This window comes from Xiphias gladius, chromosome 11 (genome assembly GCF_016859285.1).
Source record: "Xiphias gladius isolate SHS-SW01 ecotype Sanya breed wild chromosome 11, ASM1685928v1, whole genome shotgun sequence".
Classification (NCBI taxonomy): Eukaryota; Metazoa; Chordata; class Actinopteri; order Istiophoriformes; family Xiphiidae; genus Xiphias; species Xiphias gladius.
Genome location: NC_053410.1, coordinates 19045558 through 19066635, shown reverse-complemented (window position 1 = coordinate 19066635; position 21078 = coordinate 19045558). Strand labels below are relative to the sequence as shown.

The following is a 21078-nucleotide window of genomic DNA, read 5'->3' as shown; positions in this document are numbered from 1 at the left end:
AGCTGCTGCTCTCCAAAAAAAAACCCATCACTTCATGCCTGAAGTTTGCTAGAGAGAACCTTGATGCTCTACAACGCCACTGGGAAAATGTTTTGTGGACTGATGAAACTTAGGTTGAATGGTCTGGGAAGAACATGCAGCACTACATATGGTGTAAAAAGGGCACTGCACACCAACATGAAAAGATTATCCCAACGGGATACATTGGAGGGAGCATCATGATTTGGGGCTGCTTTGCTGCCTCTGGGCCTGGACAGCTTGTCATCATCAAGGGGAAAATGAATTCCCAAGTTTATCAAGGTATCTTATAGGATAATGTCAGGGTGGCTTGCCATCAGCTGAAGCTCAGTGGACGTTAGGCGATGCAGCAGGTCAATGACCCTAAACATAGAAGTGAGTCTATTATAGAATGACCTCAAACAAAGAAAATCCCCCCTTTGGAGCGGCCCAGTCAGAGCCCAGACCTTAACCCAATAGAGATGATGGGTAATGACCTCAAGAGATCTGTTCTCAGCAGACATCGTAAGAATATTGCTGAGCTGAAGCAGCTCTGTGAGGCAGCATGGTCCAACATTCCTCCTGAACGTTGTGCAGATCTAATCCACAGCTACCAGAAGCGCTTGTTTGAGGTTATTGCTGCCAGTGGAGGTTCATCCAATTATTAAATCCAAAGGTTTACTTAATTAATCAATATAATTTAATTGTTTTTTTATTAGCTTAAGCACGTTGTCTTTGTCTATACTTGTGACTTAGATGAAGATCAGATCACATTTTATGAACAATTAATACAGAAAACTAGGTCATTCCAAAGGGTTCGCTTACTTTTTCTTCCCACTGTATGTGTATATTATATATACAGTATTTGTGCAATATATATTGCTCATTATCATTAGTAAATGCTACAAAAAACCCCTGTACAAATTTGTTATATTTGTTATTATTTTTGTTTTTTCCATAAACAAAACAGAATCTAGTCAATCTATTAAACTAACCATAACCTTAATTAGTTGTTTTTTTTGTTTGTTATAGCCTTACCAGTTAAAGATATGTTTGATCACCGCCAAATTTATTTAAACATGGGGATAGAGGTGGGGGGGGGGGGGGTGACACACCACAAAGGTCCCCAACCAGAATCGAACTGGGTACATTGTGTTTACTTAGTATGCACCTAAGACCACTTAGACCACTGGTATATAGGACTGTGTAGATTGTCCCACACCACACATACTGTGTCTTGGTCACAATATTTTAATACTCAAATTTAAGGGTAACTGCTTGTAGTGAAAAACAAATACCAGGTGATGTATCATTATCTGATTTTATCTGGTTTCGTATGTACACTATATGTGTATCCAACTTAAATTAATAGTTTGTCATTTCGGGAATTTCATTGCTTATAATTTATTTGTTTTTTATTTATTTGGTTTTTAAAAATTTTTTTATTTGCTTTCTTGCTGTGTTAGGAAAGGTAGGGATTTTGATTTTGCTACCCTTGGAAAAAGCCAAGCTAGCTTTTCCCCTGTTTCCAGCCTTTATGCTAAGCTAAGCTAACTGGCTGCTGGCTCTAGCTAAATACTTAATGTACAGATATGAGAGTGGTATTCATCTCCTTATCTACTTTTCAACAAGAAAGCGAATAAGCGTATTTCCCAATATGTTGAACGATACCTTTAAAAATCGATTATTGGTCGGGCTCTACTTTTTATTTATATTTGTTGCATCAGCACAAAAGATGTATTTGTTTCAGTTTAAGAGTTGGTGTTTCCATTCCTGACAACATTTGAAATGAGATAAAACGGTGAAAGAGATTTTATAATGTACAGAGTTGTCATAAAGAGGATGCTGAGTTAACATGTTAAAAGATGTTTCAGATTCACTGGTCCTTGAAATGTTGTGAAAAAATGGATGTGATGTCAGTAATCGATAAGCCACGGTTGATTACAGCATCTCCCGGCCTTGAGATAATGTACAGCACGGGAAAAGCTCTTAGGGGTGGCATTATCTGTAATGTTCTCTGCGGAATGACATGCCTGTAATGACACAGCACAGCATGCGCTCATAGGGAAGAAGAGATGATAGTGCTTACAGACCTCGATGAAAAAAAAAAAAGAAATGCAGATGACGGGATGGCAAGTGTGATTCAGACCACAGGGTGTTGATTTCTGGGAAAGTGGCTCAGGAGGCTGGAAGTACGAAGACAGATGGCCACATGGAGCACTGATTCCCCTATGAAGCCTCACATACAACAAGAAATCCATTTATGAGATGGCTCTCTGAGCGTAATGCCACTAATTTGGGTCTGATGAAGAACACAGGAGCCGAGTGCCAGCAATGGGGACTTTCAACCATCCCTAAAAGGATTTTTGAGAGCCCAGATGTGCCGTGCATTGAATTTGATTCAACTGTGTTTATCCTTGCAGAGGCTTTTAAAAAGCTGTCTTACCAGGTTATATACAGTATACAGAGAGTTTTATATACAACAGAAATCTCTGGAGTGCTTGTGCTGCGTCAGTGCACCAGTATCATGAATACAGGCTTCATAAACACCCAAATATTCCATAAACGTAACTACATGTCCGGACAAAAGGGATTGAATTTACAAGTACTGTATTTAAGGACAATTTGACGCATTTGTACTTTACCTGAGCATTTCCATTTTCTGCTGCTTTATACTTCTACTTCACTACAATTCAGAGGCAAATATTGTTCTTTTTACTCCACTCCATTTATTTGATGACTGTAGTTAATAGTTACTTTGCTGATTTGGATTAATAAAACAAAATATAATCTACAAATAAATTATGATATATTAACATGATATATTAACATAGGGTAAGATAAGACTTTATTAATCCCTTGCTAGAAATGCACAAGTTATCTTGCTCTATATAAAATAATTAAAATTAGGCCCCCCTTTACCAGCTGCAACATTAAAGTGATGTACACATTAATTCATCAATAATTACAGTCCTATAATATAATATACGTTATTCTGAAATGGCCCATTCTGCATAATGTAGTAATTATACTTTGAGTACTTTGAAAATATTTTGATGCCAATACTTTTGTACCTTTACTAGAGTAAAAATTATGAATGCATGACTTTTATTTCTACACTGTTGCGATGCTACTTTTACTGAGGTAAAGTTTCTGAGTGATTCTCTCACAACTGATTAAGAAAACTCGCAATCAGGCGTAACTGGCCCGCTTTTTACCGGCTGACACACTGAATGTTGCCTTACATTGGATTCACTGACTTTGAACAGTATTGATTTTGTGGTGGTACCAGACAGAATAGGCCTCTTTTGAATAAGGATCAATACAAGTGTCCAAGGCAGCATTTTCTATTAAAGGAGCTGTGATAAATCCCAACTCTCCAACATTTTCTCCTATTATTGAATTAATTATATTGTTTGGTTTTGGTTTTAGTCATGCTAGGCTCTAGGGATGGCAAATTTAGTGTCTCGGTCCACCGCTTTGGTCCAGTCTGAAATATCTCAACACCTATTAAATGGATCACCACGAAATTTCGTACATTTTGGGACATATTTAGTCACCAGAGGAGGAGTCACTAACCTGTGTTCAGTGCTAATGAGATGATAGCGTGCTACAATGCTAAGCTAAGAGGGATAACATGGTCAAAATTATAGCTACTTATCACCATCATGTTAGCATCGTCACTGTGGGCATGTTAGCATACTGACGTTGGCATTTAGCTTGGCAGTAGACTCTTCTTTCGCCTACATAATACAATTAGCTTGAGTTTCTGAGAACCATCCACAAGGCAGACAGATTAACTTTACTGGTAAGGGATGAAAACGATGTTCATGGCAGAAAGAGGACAGAATACGTTTAAGCAAGACATGATTTGCTGCTCTTAGCAGTTACAGAATGTTTTCACGAGACCCCCTCCAAGAAAAGGAAAATCCAGGTTTTAAACAAAAGATCAAATTGTAAGTATTCAAATGCATTTTAGATTTATCTTTTAAACATACAGCCTGCAGTGACCTTTCACCTACATGCGACCGAACCCACTCAGGCGGAAAAGAGGTTTAACAGCTCTCAAACACGAGACAGGGCAGGCTGATTGCAGAGAAGGAGGCAGAGTGTGTCTGCTTTTAGAGGCTGTGTTGGCTCGAGTGAAGCCAAACTGGACACAAATCATCTGGAGCACCATCCAGAGGGGTGGGCGTGAGGGTGGGTGGGAAGGCAGAGCAGATAAAACGAATTCTAAAAAGCTCCTGGCAGCTGAATAAAACAGCCCCAAAGGCTGTCTGTCATGGCATGGTGTTCAAGCCTTGGCCCCCCTTTCTGTTTCTGTCTTTGTTCATGTCCTGGTTTCACAGTGCTTTCATCTCCCACCCTATCCTCTCCCGTAGGTGCCTGCGTACTTACTACTGGCACAAAGGGGAAGAGGCAAACATGAATCCACAAACATAACAAAAGTAAATCTTTCAGTTCATTTGCTGGTTTGACGAGCTTGCCTTTTTCTGTCTTGCTAAGAAAACAAAAAAACAAAGGGCTTTGGGCTCAGTTAAGTCTGAATTTACTGTCACTTATTTAAATTATGCAATGAAGTCACCTCGCTTGATCCTGCCGAATAGTCTAATTTCTAGACTATAAACACTACACTGTGGAGCCTTTAATAGCAAACAGAGCATGAATCCTATCCCATAGCTTCCGTCTGCAGGGGAAGGTGTAGAAGTAGACGCCTCCGTCTCAATCATTTCAAAGCAGCAAAAATTGTTACTTCACAGTCTTTCAGAGAACCGCCTGTTTCCTAGTATTTACCGCAATTGTGATGAGGAGATTATTCAGATGTCTCTGTCCTTGATTTGGAAGGATCCGTCTAGCAATAAACAACATTAGTGTTGGTAGTTCCAGTGAGTACATATTGCAACCTTCAGCTCCAACTCCTTTCATAGAGAGAGACACAAACTCTGACACCAAGTGTGTAGTTTATATTTCTTCACAAATCACCATGGAACATGTTTAAGTGAATCCTTTTTTTTTTGTGTCTCTCTCTCCTTTGTAACATCATGATTGCATCACCTCATATGTCCTTCCTCGGGGTATGAAATCGGCGCAACAGCTGGGCTGTCAGAATGTGTCATTTCTGCAAAAGAAAACATAACTGGCTGCAGAGGCTTTCAGAGGATCCTCCTGAAACACTGCCGGCTCCCCTGCTGCTCTGAGATCAACTGCTGAGCTCCAGATGGGGCTGACTCTTTGACTTATTAAAGATTTACCAGGTGGGTCTGCCATCGTGCCCTTGACCTTCAAAAGTACGAGGTGGGGCTGCGACTGTATGAGGAAAGTGAGCTTTTGGGGATTTGAGGGGGCAGGAAGTTGACAAACGACTTTGCTGGCTTTGCCGGTCGACAGCGTTGGCAGACTGTCAACAGAGAGAATGCATTATCATTTGTAGTAAATTACTAGCCCACACAAAGTGACACAAGGCAGCATAAGTCAAGTTTTTCTGACAGCTCCTTCAGCTGCCACACAGAGCACACATCTGCCGAGAAAAGCGCACACACACTCACACACCTACCTCGCTTTTACCCACACGTGCCAGTAAACAAAACAAAACACACACACCAACACAGAAAAATCCATTTTACATAAACTCCACCAGAAATCTCTTGATGCAAGACAATAATAAATAATAAATAAAATAAAAAAATTTTGCTGAGAAAATTTTCACTTAATTTGAAGTTCAACAGAATATTTCTTTATGGAATAATGGCTGGGGAACTTAATTACAACTAATTATGTCTTTGCTACATTTGATCATATTTTAGATTGAGATTAATTGTAACATTTTTCTTGAATAAAGTGAAAAACTGTGCTTACGAGGTTGCAAATGTTTAATTTTATGTCTTTAATCAAGTCATACTTTCCTGCATCCAATGGAGTATCCGCCCTGGTTTCATGAAAAATATGAGATATATTTAAGATGTAAACACATCAGTGTAGAGGGAAATTGGTTTACATCAACTACATCAGTTAGACTGACAAGACAAACCAGGACGGGAGTGTCAGAAGAAAAAGTCTACCCGGCAGTGATAAACAAAAGCAGCTCACCAAAAAGATCTTGTGATGTGAAAACATTATTTATTCTGTCTGATAGGCCTACCCGCTGGAGACAGTTTTTTTTTAAAGAATAAATATAAGTGAGATAGAATATTGTGATATAAGAACAAATATTTGGCTTATAAGGAGTTTACCGAGTCTGTTGTCTCTGATTTACAGTGCGTTTAATGTAGACCATTTGGGAGTTCTCACATGAAATGGGTTTTACGTAACTGGAGTATTTGTTGTGGAGGTGTTTTTCGTTAAAATGGGGGCTCAGATACACAGGGTTTCTTTTTTTTTGTTCCCTCAGAAGAAATTTCTTGCTATGCATTTATGTACAATAAGTAACTTTCACAAGGCCATCCCACTTTGAAAACAAAGCCTCTATTAAACGTTATGTTCATCACCTTTGGTCACCACTCAGAAATAATCCCCCACACATGTTGCTTCACAACCTTTAATTAGGGTGACCTTTAAAGAAGAATGCAATGAAAATATCTGAATTAAACGTAGATTTGTCATCAGCCAGGATTTTAGAAACACTAAGGTCATGAGTACGAGTGCCACAACACAAAGCCCGCACTCAGAAAAGTTTGACAAGACACCAGATATAGTGTTTCAAATGTTTCACTCGCTTGAATTTATCATATTTTACAAGGCTGCCTGGAAATGAGAAAAAAAAGGTCTGAAACTGGTCAGTAGTCATGTGGTTTTTTCCATGAGTTGTAGTAAGTAGTTTAAAATATGCATAATCGCTGGTATAGTGGCCCCTTTAAACAACACTGGCAATGGCAGGATGTGGTCGTGGAGAGGTGGAAAGTCCAGAGTATAGGCCAAGTGGGGCCTGCAGCGGGGCGCAGCATGTGGTCGTGCTCCAGTTAACTGCAGTTCACCAGAGGTTAAGTGGGCCACAGCTTAACAACAGAAACTTCTGAAATATATGTACAGGCAGGGAAGACGACGATAGCACCTGACAGCTCACGTGTATCCTCAGACAAGAGGAGACCTTGATTTGTCACATGCAACATGCAGCATAGTACAGGTGCAGTGAAACGTTTTTTTTCCCTGATAGTCTCCAGCTGTGCTAACTTCATGGAAGAAAAGAAAACTAAAAAGAAATATATAAACATGTATACTGTTTACAACTACACACTAAAAAGCAATACAGTGCTACCAAAATTGACAACCAGAACAAAATGTGCAACCAGAAATGTGCAAACAAATAACGAACTAAATTACTGCAATAAATGAAAATAAAATAAATAAGCAAGACTGTCAGATGGAGCGATATTCCGGAGAATATTGTTAGCGAGGGAGAGAGGGAGAAAGAGAGAGGAACACTGTACTCCTCGGTGTTGTCCGTTTAATAGTCTGATTGCCTGTGGATAGAAGCTCTTACAGTCTTTTGTTCCAAGCTTTCATGCTGCAGAGTCGTCTGCCTGGGCTCAGCAGCTTGAACAGTTTATTACTGGGGTTACTGGAGTCCCTGGACATCCTGAGAGCCCTGACCAGACACCGCCTGGTGTAGACGTCTTGAAGGGCGGGGGAGTGCAGTTTTGTCTCTGCGGCAAGTCTGATTCCTCAAACACAGAGAGCAGAACAAACTCTGGTTGCTGCTTCTGCAACAAGGCTATGCGCAGGGTAATTGTTTGCTCTGACCCCTGGGACTTCGGTGGAGACACTCCACCGCCGTACGCCTGCCCGCTGAGTCCATTTTAGCCCTGGCTACGCTGTCCGGGCCACTGACCAGAGCACTGCTTCACTGCCCACACTGCTCTCAGAGGAAGTGACCTCAATACATCCAATAACCCTGCTCGCACAGGCACGACAGCTGTGGAAGATTGGAAACACACCAGGCTTCTCATCTTAGATACTGCAAAAATGAGAGAGCACATTGTTTTGGTGGTGTAAATGTCAAGGGAAGAATGATTCAGAGTTTTCTCATGCATCTTCAAATAAAAAAGAAAATTTCAGCTGGCAACTGTTGGTAAATATTTAGCAAGTGAAATAATACAATGAACTGAATTCTGACTATCACATAAATATTGCAACCAAACCTGGCAAGCTTTATCTATCTCTGAAAAACTCTGAAACAACAGTACCAAGGTTCTACTTGGTGGCTAAAACCCATAGAAATATGTTCTCTATAGGGAGGGTAAGGTAATCCTGGATGTAAACGTGGATTATTTCGGCAGTTTTTTCTCTCCTTACAGCTTCTCCCCCCATCAGATTTTTTACAGGGAGTCTAAGAGCTTGGGACATGATTGCTAAAACAGAAATCAACCAGATTATTCAACCTAGATGAAAGCCGTCGATCCACCATTGCCCTCTATCCACGGGCACTAAGCAAATGTTAGGGCTCTTTGCAGAATGGTGATAGCTGAGTTACCATGCTGAGCCACAGGAGCTGATTTGTGCTGATTACTGGGGCCCATGCGACTGTGTGCACCACAGCCAGGTGATTGTGTGGGATCCTGCGCTTGGCACTTGTTACCGTTGTTTTCCACAGAGATGCTTATCATCCAGCATGCGCATGATTAAATGTCACACGGCTCCCTTGTTTTTGGCCCTCTCACTGTGGATAAACCTCTCTAACCCACAGGCTGGGGTGGCCAGGAGTCTGCAGCCATGCCCTGTACACTGAACATGGCCTGAGCTACGCAGAGCCACAGCTCCCCCTACAGGTCACACTACAAAAGACAACAACAATCAGGTCAGTGGGCAAACTCAGCTGTTTCGCATCATTCCAAACGTAGCTATTATACATGGATGAGATATTTTTTAAGTGTTTAACCATTTGTTTGGGAAATGGTAGTAGATTTACTGATTCCCTTGTCCATAAACACGACACTGTATGTTTTGTGCAAGTTATTACTGGTATATTGTTCCCCTCATTTCACTCGTTAACTACATCAAAACAGACATCAGACAGTAATCTTGGTAAATAGGGAACTGTGTCATATACTGTAAATTTTAAAAAAAAAGAAGGCAAGACTGCCCTCATGTGGTGAATCCAACTGTAAACTGTATGGCCATCTTGATCATAGGAAAACAGGGAGGTAATTTCAGGGAGCCAAACAATGCCGTTCTTTGTACTTTAAGTCAAAATATGTAAATTTTCACCATTATGTCTATGCAACAGTTGGTAAGTGCATTCCAAGCCATGTATCTACACAGTTTTTTAGAGAAAAACTATTGCTTAGGTATTGCTTTGGGCTACTTAAAAAAAAAAAAAAAAAAAAAAAAACCCTCACAAAATAACTGATGGTGGAAGAAGTATTTTCAGTATTTGTTCATACTTTAAATGCCATCTGAATAAATGAAATCCGTAAAAGGGAAATACAAGAGGGCCAGACAACAAGTCCAAGTAGCTTTAAAATAATATTTCCTTCATATGAAGGTGCAAACAAAGTTAAGAAAATGCAAATGATCTTCCCATTAAAAAAAAAAAAAAATTAAAAACTTAAAAAAATAAATAAAATACCTGGCCTGCGTCCTATTTGATAGTTCTGGGTTGTTGATGTATTTTCATGGTTTATTTTCCCTTTTTGCATATTTTCAGCACTTGCGATACTGGGCTTGAAGTCAAGCTGACGTGATTACAAGGAGAGCCAGCACGCAGCAATCTAACACAAGAGTTTAGTTACTGTATTCACCTCTACTGTTGTGTCAAACTCTGAGATAAATGATAAACAGAGGTCAATATCAGAGCAACCAATTATGATTTGTGTGATTTTTTTAAGGTGCCAAGAGCTAAGCAATTTCTTTATAAAAAGACACTATAAAAATAAACTACAAAATAATTCGTCAAGCTCCCTTTCCCATCTTATTGGCAGGGATGATAAGGGACAAATCTGACCCGTGCGGCTCGTAACCCTTTTGCTAAACTTCCCATGGCTCCCAGCCTATAATCAGCCATAAGTTTGAAGGGCTACTTTGTGCATGTACTTGATCACCTTCTGACTTTCTCCAATACTGCCAGACCCTTTCAGTGTAATATAAAAAAATCACAAAAACACATGATTAAAAAAATTACATCTAAGGTGGAGATCCTTTTCAGACATTAAAACAGACCACCTTCCAGGTACATTTATGGGATATAAAATAGATAGCAATGATTTTGTATTTCTTCTGTTGATCAAACTGTCCTATGCCACGACGCACTATGGCTTCAGTGTTGAGTCTACAAGTGTATTGTTCCAGGTCCGTCTTGAGCTGACTTGCTGCGGGTCTGTCTTCTGGCTTCACACTCAGCATCGACCTTATGATGATGTACTGCAACATAACAAAGTACAGCTACTCAGAAATCCAACCAAACTGCAGATTACTTCATTCCACAGCATCTGCCACAATGAAATGACTTGCACAACCAAAAAAAAAAAAAAAAAAGAAAAAAAAAAAAAGATGGAGATGGACAACAAAAAGATACAGATGGACTGTAATAGCAGTTCAAATACCAGTATGTCAGCCTCCCACCTGCCCTGCCAGTGAACATTGCCAGTAAACCGACACCCTGTAGGAAATACTCACTGTTTACATGCACTACGTAACAAGGTTATAGTCAGCTTTCTCCAGTAAGTTTTGAGACACAAAAAAAAAAAAAAAAAAAAAACTGCTGCAGTTATCTCATTGGTGAAGTGCTGCATGTATACGTATAATTACACTGTATCTCCAGCATAGTACAGAGTTGCAGGTCACCTGCATTTTGGCAGCTCTTGGAGCCAAATACATGATCACTGCAGCTGCGCACGTTAAACTGAAGAAAATAAACATGACTGGTGAAAAGATGCCTTGGGCTGCTGGTGTTAAGTTACTCTTTATCAGGCGGATGCAACTGCAACTGTCATCTGCATTGTCCAATTGGTATCTTGAATCCTCCACCCAACATGAGTAGTATCGAACAATGTTACAGTGATGGACAGCACCTTCACCTCTTGTAGAGCTTTTCTGATGCAAAGGAGCAAAAGACAACAGCTGTTAAAATTTTTAACTTGTCCTGCACTGCATCTATAATTGTTACATTATACAATGAAATGCATATGAAAAACATGGGGAAAAAAAAGTATATATCATTATAGAAGACAATTTTTATAGCATAATTCTTCCCCAGCTGTTTTCTTTGGCCTTGAAAACATGACCGAGGGGCTCTATGGAGTCAAATGCTGATCGAAAATTTTTACTGTTGAAGCAAAATACGAGAAGTTGGATATGATATGCAATCAGAAAGTCATTTATGGAATAGACAAAACCCAAAATAAACATTATAGTAAATATAGTAAGTGTTGATATTAAAGTTTAATGTTTTAACTGACATAGTTAGGTTTAGTGACATAGTTAGGCTATTCCGACAAACTGGTGCAGGAGAATTTTTTTGCCACATTTTCTACTGCATTTTCTGTCTGAAAGAAAAAAAAAATACACTACACAACTACTGCAATCTTTCAGGATAAACAAAACCAATTAATTAAACCAAACTTCTCTATACGGTCCTTCGAACATGAATGCACAGTCCAACATGCACCATTTTAACAAAGAATAATCATGCCACCAGTTTCTGATTTCCCCTCTCACACAAACATCTTTGAGCACTTTTAGCTGCACTTTGCTTGGCATCCTTTTCGTTCTCCCCAACACCAGCGGGAAAGTCTTGGCCATTGATCGCGGCCTTCAGGATGAATCTGATGAGGAATTGTTAAAACTTATAGTTATGTACTAGATGATGACAACATAGACACACTACAGCTGTGTGCCATAGCTCTCTTTAGTGTTCTTGCTTATTAAGGACAACTTGTCTAGTTGTTCTCTAACTTTACATTTTATTGTTTGGATGTACTTTCATCTCTTTGGTTAGTATATCTGTAACACAAAACTGTGTAGTTAGTTGTCACTGTTAGTTTGCACAAGAAAAACCAGATGAAACTTCTCCCACACAGTAAAGTCACAGCACGGTTTATACTTCCAGATGACCAAACCCTAGCAATAGGCCTTGTTCAGAGACAACATTTTGTTTAATAATTGCTAAACTCAGTTTAGTTGCTGCAGTATTTGCTGTCACACTGTCATTTCCTGGTCATCTGAATAGAACAAGGTCATCGTAAATATTATTGAATACACCTGTTCCATTATGACAGGTCAAAAAGGCCCTGTTGTAGTATTCCAAACAGTGGCGCCAAATTCCCCTCTACATTAGCAAACCAAATTGCACATGTACACAAAAGGTAGGAATTACACCTGTAAGAAGTGTTTTTAAACTGGAAACTTTTTTTTTTGCAGGAAGGAAAGACTTCAAATACTAGGAATTGGTAGATAAAGCAAGCGCACGGTCGCTTCGCTAAACAGTCTCCACTGCAGAGACCATTTGCAAATTTTTCTGAAATCAGCATCTCTACCTGTATGACAGCCATTCCATTTCAGTGTCTGTTGAATTCCAACACAAGCACACATCATTCTACTTAATGAGGTACTGATTAGGTGATCGCCTGAACCAAATCTTATTTAACGAGGAAAAGTATAAAAACCACTGCTGGGGTCATCACTATCCTCTTGCAATAGGACCAGCTGGAAAGCAAAAACAGTGCTAGTAGTACCTCGAAAGTAATTGAAATCAAAACATAACTATTGACCATGCAAAAAGAAAAGTTTTGAGGGAGGAAAAGAAGGGTTCAATTCTGGCTTTACTGGCAGAGGGATACAGTGAGCGTCAGGTTGCTTCCATCCTTAAAATTTCTAAGATGGTGGTAAATAAGAACAAGGTCAAGCAGCAGACATTGGGGACAACAAAGCTACAGACTGGCAGAGGGCGAAAACGACTCTCCACTGACCAGGATGACCGTCAACTCATTCGAATGTCACTCAGCAACCGTAGGATGACATCAAGTGACCTACAAAAAGAATGGCAAATGGCAGCTGGGGTGAGTTGCACAGTGAGAACGGATCAAAAGAGGCTCCTAGGGGCAGGGCTCAAGTCGTGTAAAGCTAGAAAAAAGCCCTTCATCAATGAGAAGCAAAGAAGAGCCAGGCTGTGGTTTGCAAAAGACCATGAGGATTGGACCATAGAGGACTGGTGTAAGGTCATGTTCCCTGATGAGTCCAATTTTCAGCTTTGCCCAACACCTGGTTGTCTAATTGTTAGACGGAGACCCAGAGAGGCCTACAAGCCACACTGCCTCGCACATACTGTGAAATTTGGTGGAGGATCAGTGATGATCTGGGGGTGTTTCAGCACGGCTGGAACCGGGCAGATGTGTCTTAGCGAAGGACGCATGAATCAAGCCACGTACAAGGTTATCCTGGAAGAAAACTTGCTTCCTTCTGCTCTGACAATGTTCCCCAACTCTGAGGATTGGTTTTTCCAGCAGGACAATGCTACATGCCACACAGCTAGGTCAATCAAGGTGTGGAGGAAGGACCACCAGATCAAGACCCTGTCATGGCCAGCCCAATCTCCAGACCCGAACCCCGTTGAAAACCTCTGGAATGTGATCAAGAGGAAGATGGATGGTCACAAGCCATCAAACAAAGCTGAGCTGCTTGGATTTTTGTGCCAGGAGTGGCGTAAAGTCAACCAACAGCAATGTGAAAGCTGTGATTGGAAAATCAGGGTTATTCCACCAAATATTGTTTTTCTGTGTTTATCCAACTGTATGATCATTTACGAGGATGTAGTCTGTGGTGCTGCTAAACTGTATTGCATTTTATTATTATTATTATTATTATTATTGCAGAGCTGTTTCTGTTATTATTATTGCAGAGCTGTTTCTGTTATTTGGCCTATCCTCACTGATATAAATGACACAAACTGAACATTATAACTTTCATGAAAGTAGGATTTATTTATTGCAGGACTGTCGTGTATAGATACACACACTTACCTACCAGTGGCTTCTGTAAAAAGGAACCATCAGGCTAAGCAATTATAAACTTGGGAGTACCAATACTGAGATTCGACTAACCAGCCTGTCCAATTTATCATTTTATTCAATTTAGAAAAAAAAATGTTGATCCACTTTAATGACGGTATCAAATTCCTCATCATCTTCAAAGCTTCAAAGCATCTTCAAAGCATACGCCACTTACCCTGATACAATATTCATGGTTAATGTCACCATGGTTCTCTTTATTTGGACAACCATGCTGACATATGTTAGATGTGATTAATATTGCAAGTAACATAAAAAAAAAAGTTTCTGGTTTCGTGTGTTCTCCCAGATCTGGTATCCTTTTCATCACTGGTGTGCAACTTGTAGTTGGCCTGTCTCATGACAGTCAAAATAACACTCAAATAATGTTTTTACTGATTGTAGCTGTAGTCCGCCCGTAGAGAGCTGCCAAGTTGTCTACAACAAAGTAAAAACTGTAAATAAATTACCATTTTGCCCCAGATAACCATTATTTTATTTTCCAAATCATCGTATCCAGTACAAAGCAAAGGCTGTTCTCTGACATCACTTAAAATACATTCACACGACACAGAATACAATTCCAAAACTGAATAAAATGTCAGCTGCTGACATGAAATTACTCTGAACATGATTATTCAGAACAAAGATAAATGTAACAGTTACTTTTTAAAAACATGATACAATTGATTTTATGTTTCATTCATGCTCCCGTCTGCATGTTGAAGTGTCCTTGAGCAAAACAAAGAACCCCGAACTGCCATCCATCGCCATACGTGTGTGTGTGTGTGTGTGTGTCTATGCATGAGTAGTTGAATGTAAGGCCTTGTGAAGTGCTTTTTACCGATCTCAGGTTAAAGTGCAGTAATAAACCATTCTCCTACAAAATCATATCACATGGAAGTATAACAAATAATTTCATTAAATCACAGACATCAGAAGACACAGATTTGCACAATCTCCTATGACTTTTCACATGCTTTTGTCTGACTGTCAGACCGTTACATTTTGCTGAGGCGTATTTTTTTGTTTTTTGAGTATCTGAGCCCAATTTTCCAGCTCAGCCCTCAGGGCTCTCGCTTCAGGTCGGTGTCCTGGCTCCAACCAAAGCATCGACTTAATTATCTGGTTCTGCAAAAAAACAAAACAAAAACAATCGTTACTGAGCTGCTCTGAACCAACAATGAAATATTCTGTCATACTGCAACATTTCTGAAACACATGGACTTTGCTTTTTAAGCTGAGACTGAAATCTTCTCATAACACTGTTATGTGTGCTGCTTGATATTTGACATTATTAACATACGCAGCAACAGTCCTGTTTTGACTCCTAACACTTTGAGGCTTTAGACTGCTGTTTTGGAGGACTGTTGTAACAGTGCAAACCTCTGCATGTCAGCCACCCTGATACTCTGTTGGTGACCATCATGACTAACTGGCACCCTGTGGTAAATACTTTTTCATGTGGAAAGTAAATAAGTTAGGAAATTAAGAATACGGTCATCTACCTCTCGGGAAAAAGTCAATGAAAACTGCTCGGGGAACTTCCGACCTCTGACATCCCTCAAAATCTGGTGTTTATGCAGTGAGAAAAGGGTGAAAGAACACGTTAGTTAGCCTGAGATACGATTATCAAACGCTCTCTTGAACATTACAAATAAATACAAGAAAGACAGATTAAAAGATGAACAATAAAGTTCCACTCTATCTTCTATTTACACTGTTTTTTCTGCATACTATACTGAAAAGAAATCAGCTACAGTTGTAAGGTTAGCTGCTTTTGTATATAACAGACACAGGCCTATGTAATATGGTAACTTTGTCAAGGCAAGTCATTTGTGAAACTTATACACACGATGTGCAATTGTTGTACGTTCTGTCCATGAACAACTCACCACCACTCTTTCATGGCCAGAAGAGAGTTTCCAAAGCAGTTCAAAGTATATCAGCCCCAAAGAAAATATGTCCACTTTTCGGTCATAGGTCTTCTCACTCCTCTGTAATAAAATAAAAATTCAGTTTTACTTTACTTTACTTTGCTAAAAGTGTACTCTCTTATTACTTTCAAAAGGAAGTCATTCCCGGACACTTGGAAATTAGATGTACGGTGGCTACATTGAAGACAGGTGACGAGGAGACACACACACACACAAGTGAAGTGATTTTACTGTCTGGATGGAAAGCGGAGCTGTTATTAATTTGGCACCTGTTGAGGATACGTGTGTCTGTGTGTATGTGTGTGTGCTAGTGTCTTTGTGTGTGTGTGTATATACAATATAGAGAGTGCAAAACTTTTAGGCAACATTAGATGTTTGGACTTTTATCCATAATGCAATACCATCAGCCACCACAGTGCCCTGATCTCAACATCCTGGAGTCAGTGTTCATGACTGGAAGAGCAACAAGAGAGATCTTTGGATGCTCTGGACAGAAAACTGGGAGAACTGGTGAGTAATGTGGGAATAGATAGTAGTGGGAGAATGTAGAAAGCTACTGTAGAAAGCAACTACTTAACCCAGCCTGTAAAAACACATGCAAGTACATGTAAATCTTAAAATGATAGATACAGAGGAATCAATTGCTAATGTCAGCATAGACCATCTCACTTGTTCGGGAGCCATGTAAGATAAGGTTCCTGTTCTTCTTGTTCTCTCCATCAGGTTCTCCTCATCGTCATCATTCTCAGCAGTGACCAGACCAAAGTCCCCAATCTTCACTTCTCCAACCTGTCCAAACATGATGTTGGCAGGCTAAACAGAGGAAACGCAAAAGCAGCAATTAAAAAACAATTAACATCAAGCTCGTTGAGTGATGTGCAGTAACATACAATCTGGTCAGCTTAGTACCTGTTGAAATAAAAAGTAAAAATGAAAAAAAACAAAACAAACAAACAACAAAATACATATTTTCCTCCATCCAGCCAAGAATAAAAATCTGGTGTGTAAATATTTAATATTGGCCTAAAATATGGTCTGAGAATGAGTCTAAAAATCAGCCTTAAAAATTCATTACTCATAGACACAACATCACATGAATTTTGTCACAAAAATTGTGGGAGAGCTTCCAAGGGTACTTCAAGTGACTTCAGGTGGGATTTCCTTCCACATCCACCCGGAAACGAACGGGGAATTTACCGACAGAAAATATCGGTGGGGAGAGTCTGAATTCAACTGTATACAGCTCTGACAGCAACCAGCATTTATTAGTAAGTGGCAGCACACAGCAGCACATTAACAGTACATAGAGAGGCTAAAGTGCACGTACTTGTGTGTATTAGTGAGTAAAAGCCCAAGACACTGGATCAACTGTGTCTCACCTTAAGGTCCCTGTGGATGAGTTTTTTGGAGTGAATGTACTCGACTCCGCTGACTATTTGCTGAGCAATGGTCAGACTTTCCTCTCTTCTCTTGGAGTCATGCAGAGTTATCTCATTCCTCTCATCTATCCAGCCTTTAAGTGTTTTGGTCTCACATAATTCCATCTTAATGTAGAGGTACTGGGGCGATGAATTACTGACAGACCTTAAAAAAGATAAAAACGGTGAAATGTCTCACCTTAATTTTTAGTTAAGAAGCCGAGTGAAGTTACGTACCGTGAGTGGAGGAGACTTACTGAGAGGTGCTGCAACTGTCTGCTGAACTGTCCTGTATGTATGCTGAATCCTCCATCCAACAATTGTAGTATCGAACAATGTTATGGTGATGAAGGTCCGATAATGCCACCACCTCTCGCAGAGCTTTTCTGCTCCAAGAATTACGTGAAAATGGCTCAGTTAATAAAACTATCAAACCGTCCTGTAATGCATCTGTTACAGAAATGGTACTGTACTTTAGCAAACAAATGCTGAGCTTTACACCGAAAAGTTGCACTGCATGCTCGACTTACTTTTTACCACGGACAATCTTGACGGCATAATACTTGTCCAACAGTTTTTCCCTTACTTTGTAAACATGACCAAAGCCTCCTTCGCCAAGACACTTTATGGAATCAAATTCTGATGTAAATCTGTAGAGGTTAGCAAAACGGTTTAGACATGAAGTTCAGAAAAAATAAACCAAAAAAACAAAACAAAGTAATGTCTTGTACATCAATTAAAAGAAAACAAGCCACAAAAGTATTAAAAGAAAAAAAAAAGCTAGTAGTTTGCAGTTGTTTCGTACCTTGACTGGGTTGATGCGTTACTCACACCTTTTCCCATGTTATTGTTTTTCACAGCAGCCTTAGAGCAGAGAATAACATGAATACACGATGTGGATTTAAAATGTTCTCCATCTGAATGAATAAAAATGATTCAGCTGGCCAGTGGTCCTGTGCCTTGCTCTGACTATAAAGTTGGACGTATACGTGTCATCCACCACGTCGAGTTGCTACAGCGACAGTCTTTTAGAGCAACGCCCTCCATAGATGGGGTGAGGTGACAAGTGGTCATTGGTATTGCATTTATAGGAACTTGAAATGCTTGTTTCCTTGACAAGACAAACTAGTACTCTTATAAAACTGCTATTAAATATGCAGAATATACTGTACTGGGGCGAACTTCACTTTTAACTGTCACTTTTTTTAAATCTTTTTTTTACGATTTTGAGAGAAATAACAGACCTGATCCTTGGTTGAGTTTGATGAATCTGCGAATATTATCCCGTCACTTGTACCTGTGGCCGTGCCATGTGACGATGGCGCAACAGTATCTCTTGAAGGAAACAATGAGAAACATTAGTATCCCACACCTTTATTAGTGTAAGCTCCAACAATCTGGTTTGATACTAGCGTCACTGCAGAGACTTACAGGGAAGGCTGTGTTGAAAAACTGCTTGGCAAATCATTTTCAGACACAGTTGACCCTGAGGTAACCTGCAATGCACAAAAAAGAGTTTGGTTTTTTCACTGTACATGTTCCAAAGAAAATTATGTCAGACCTAATTAATTAGTTAATATTATAAGCATAAATATAAGCTGAGACACTTGCACACCTGACCAGCTGCTGCAGAAGTCCAGTGTGGGCAACACAGACCCAAACAGAACTTTCTTTCTCTTACAATGCTACTTCCACTTTTTAAATACTACTCCTCATGAGTGTAGACTGTTGCTTTGTCTACTATGGATTTTTTAATTATGAGAGAACAGAACTGAGTCTTGAAATGGTTTGATGAATTGATGAATATTAATGAGTCACTTGCACTCACTGGCATGCTTTGTGATGATGATTCACTGGGGTTCCTTGCAGAATACAAAGACAGACATAAGTACATATTTCTCAGTATACTGTTAGTATAGTTACACAGTTATAGTATTTCACTATATTCTGCTCTCCTACTAATGTCAATAAGTGCTTACTGCGACGTAGGTGGTGCACCGTCTTCGGACACTGTTGACCTGAAGGACACCTAAAACGTACAGAAAAGGTGTTTGACATAATGTAACATAAAATCGGTGAATGCAAACCTCACCTCAGTGGAACCATTTCATTCAAAAAAAAAAGAAAACAAAGAAAAAAAGCTGGTTTCGAGACCTGCTGCTGCCACTGTTAATATGAGCCATTGTCACTGACTATAATCTGTTGTAGAAAAATCTGATCCATCTAATATTCTGCCAAATTATATTTGATACAGAGGGAGTAGAAACTACTATATACCTTGCTGTCCCAATCGGACTGTTCCTGCAGAGCAGACCAGGCCAGCTGAGCTGCATTTTGTTTGGCTTCCTTGACGTTCTTACCCTCACCCACAGGGTATTCCTTGTTGTCGATCACTAATTTGTAGAAAAATCTGTGTTGGGTTTAAAGAATAGTTTTGATCATTGTGTTGACATTTATTTTTTACAACTGAACATCAATCAAGAGTTGGCATAAAGTGTCTGTAGTGTCTACTCAAGTTACAGAGCTTCAGTCTGAACTCACTGAGGGTTATGAGGGGGGCCACATCTCCTCTCTTCGATGAATGTATGGGAGCGCTTTGTTTTCTGACAGTAGTGGTTGACAATTCCTATGAAATTTGTCTCTGTAAAGCTTCCACCTTCAGTATTTACATCCAAGCCTTTTATCTTATCACTGCAATACCAAGACAAATCAGACACTAATTAGAAACGTGAAGAACCAAACAGAATCAAAATGAAACAAAACATTGCCACTGGTTTGTCTTGTGAGTTCCCACTTGGGCTTCTTGTCTTATTATTATAATAATCAAGTAACATTTCACATTGATGGAGAGATCAAAATTAAACCATGCATTGCCAGTGTAATATACTCACCAGATATCAAAAACATTTTGATTTAAATCCTCCTGTGGTTGAACCGATGCACAGTTGTAAATCTCACCTGCAGTCTTTGGAAAAGCACATTACAATTTTGAGATGGTTCCAACTATAGACTGCGGCCTGCTCAGTATGTGACACCCCACGACACAATACATTTCAGGTTTATGACTGAGGCAAGACAAACTGGTGTGTGTCACTACTTACCTCTGTTGTACTGCCACATATTATATCATACACAAGCTTTGCTGCCTCCTCCTTGGCTTCCCTCTCCGTTTTCCCAGAGACAGCTGGGTACTGCTTATCACCGACCACAAAGCTACAGCATCTAATATCATTTAAAAAAAAAAATCACTTTTATTTAATACATTTATAAACTGATGATGAAATACCTACGAATCTGGATGCGGCCGGGAGGCTTACGGAACAGCTTTATTTTGTCCCAGTCTGGTTGACGGCACCGCTGTTACAGTCAGCCGGTTCTTCTGACCGTATTCATTGAGCCAACATATATAGTTGATGTCACTCATACTTGTCCGGTGGACTGACGCTGCGGGGGCCTCCGCCGAATTTGTCTGTCGAGATGATAACAAGCACACATGAAGACGAAGATGTATGCCGGGAATTGGCCCTCCGCCCTTTTTTTTTTAAATACCTACAATCCGACATGCCCTAAGAGGAACAGGATTCTTACTGAGTCAGCTGGGTCCTGAAGTGTGTTCCCAAACAGGCATTTCAGGGCATTTTCAGCAGCATTGTGCTTGGCTGCCTTCTTGGTCTTCCCCGAGCCATCGGGGTAGACCTTACCGTTAAGGACGACCCTCTGGATGAATCTGTCGAGGAATGCAAATTGAAA

The 21078-nt window shown here is 39.8% G+C and overlaps 1 protein-coding gene and 1 long non-coding RNA gene across 4 annotated transcripts in view; one reads left to right on the top strand and one right to left on the bottom strand.

Moving 5' to 3' along the window:
• Positions 1-16416, top strand: part of LOC120796598 — a 73127-nt gene extending 56711 nt beyond the window's left edge. Inside the window, exons 3-4 of the long non-coding RNA XR_005708399.1 lie at positions 8678-8788; positions 16045-16416. This is a non-coding gene — a long non-coding RNA (uncharacterized LOC120796598). The remainder of the gene's footprint in view (positions 1-8677; positions 8789-16044) is intronic.
• Positions 14434-21078, bottom strand: part of LOC120796597 (interferon-induced, double-stranded RNA-activated protein kinase-like) — a 7707-nt gene continuing 1062 nt past the window's right edge. For 2 of the 3 annotated variants that reach the window (XM_040139607.1, XM_040139604.1), the window contains exons 2-19: positions 20917-21055; positions 20646-20797; positions 20430-20550; positions 20220-20293; positions 19870-20019; positions 19606-19738; positions 19308-19357; positions 19157-19190; positions 18760-18824; positions 18573-18663; positions 18134-18192; positions 17859-17978; positions 17586-17717; positions 17290-17494; positions 16580-16723; positions 15869-15970; positions 15482-15544; positions 14434-15104 (exon numbers count right to left, since the gene is read on the bottom strand). In XM_040139607.1, the coding sequence (XP_039995541.1) occupies positions 14967-15104; positions 15482-15544; positions 15869-15970; positions 16580-16723; positions 17290-17494; positions 17586-17717; positions 17859-17978; positions 18134-18192; positions 18573-18663; positions 18760-18824; positions 19157-19190; positions 19308-19357; positions 19606-19738; positions 19870-20019; positions 20220-20293; positions 20430-20550; positions 20646-20752 (1788 nt within the window). In that variant the 5' untranslated portion in view covers positions 20753-20797; positions 20917-21055 and the 3' untranslated portion in view covers positions 14434-14966. The remainder of the gene's footprint in view (positions 15105-15481; positions 15545-15868; positions 15971-16579; positions 16724-17289; positions 17495-17585; positions 17718-17858; positions 17979-18133; positions 18193-18572; positions 18664-18759; positions 18825-19156; positions 19191-19307; positions 19358-19605; positions 19739-19869; positions 20020-20219; positions 20294-20429; positions 20551-20645; positions 20798-20916; positions 21056-21078) is intronic. The other variant, XM_040139605.1, reaches the window with a different exon arrangement.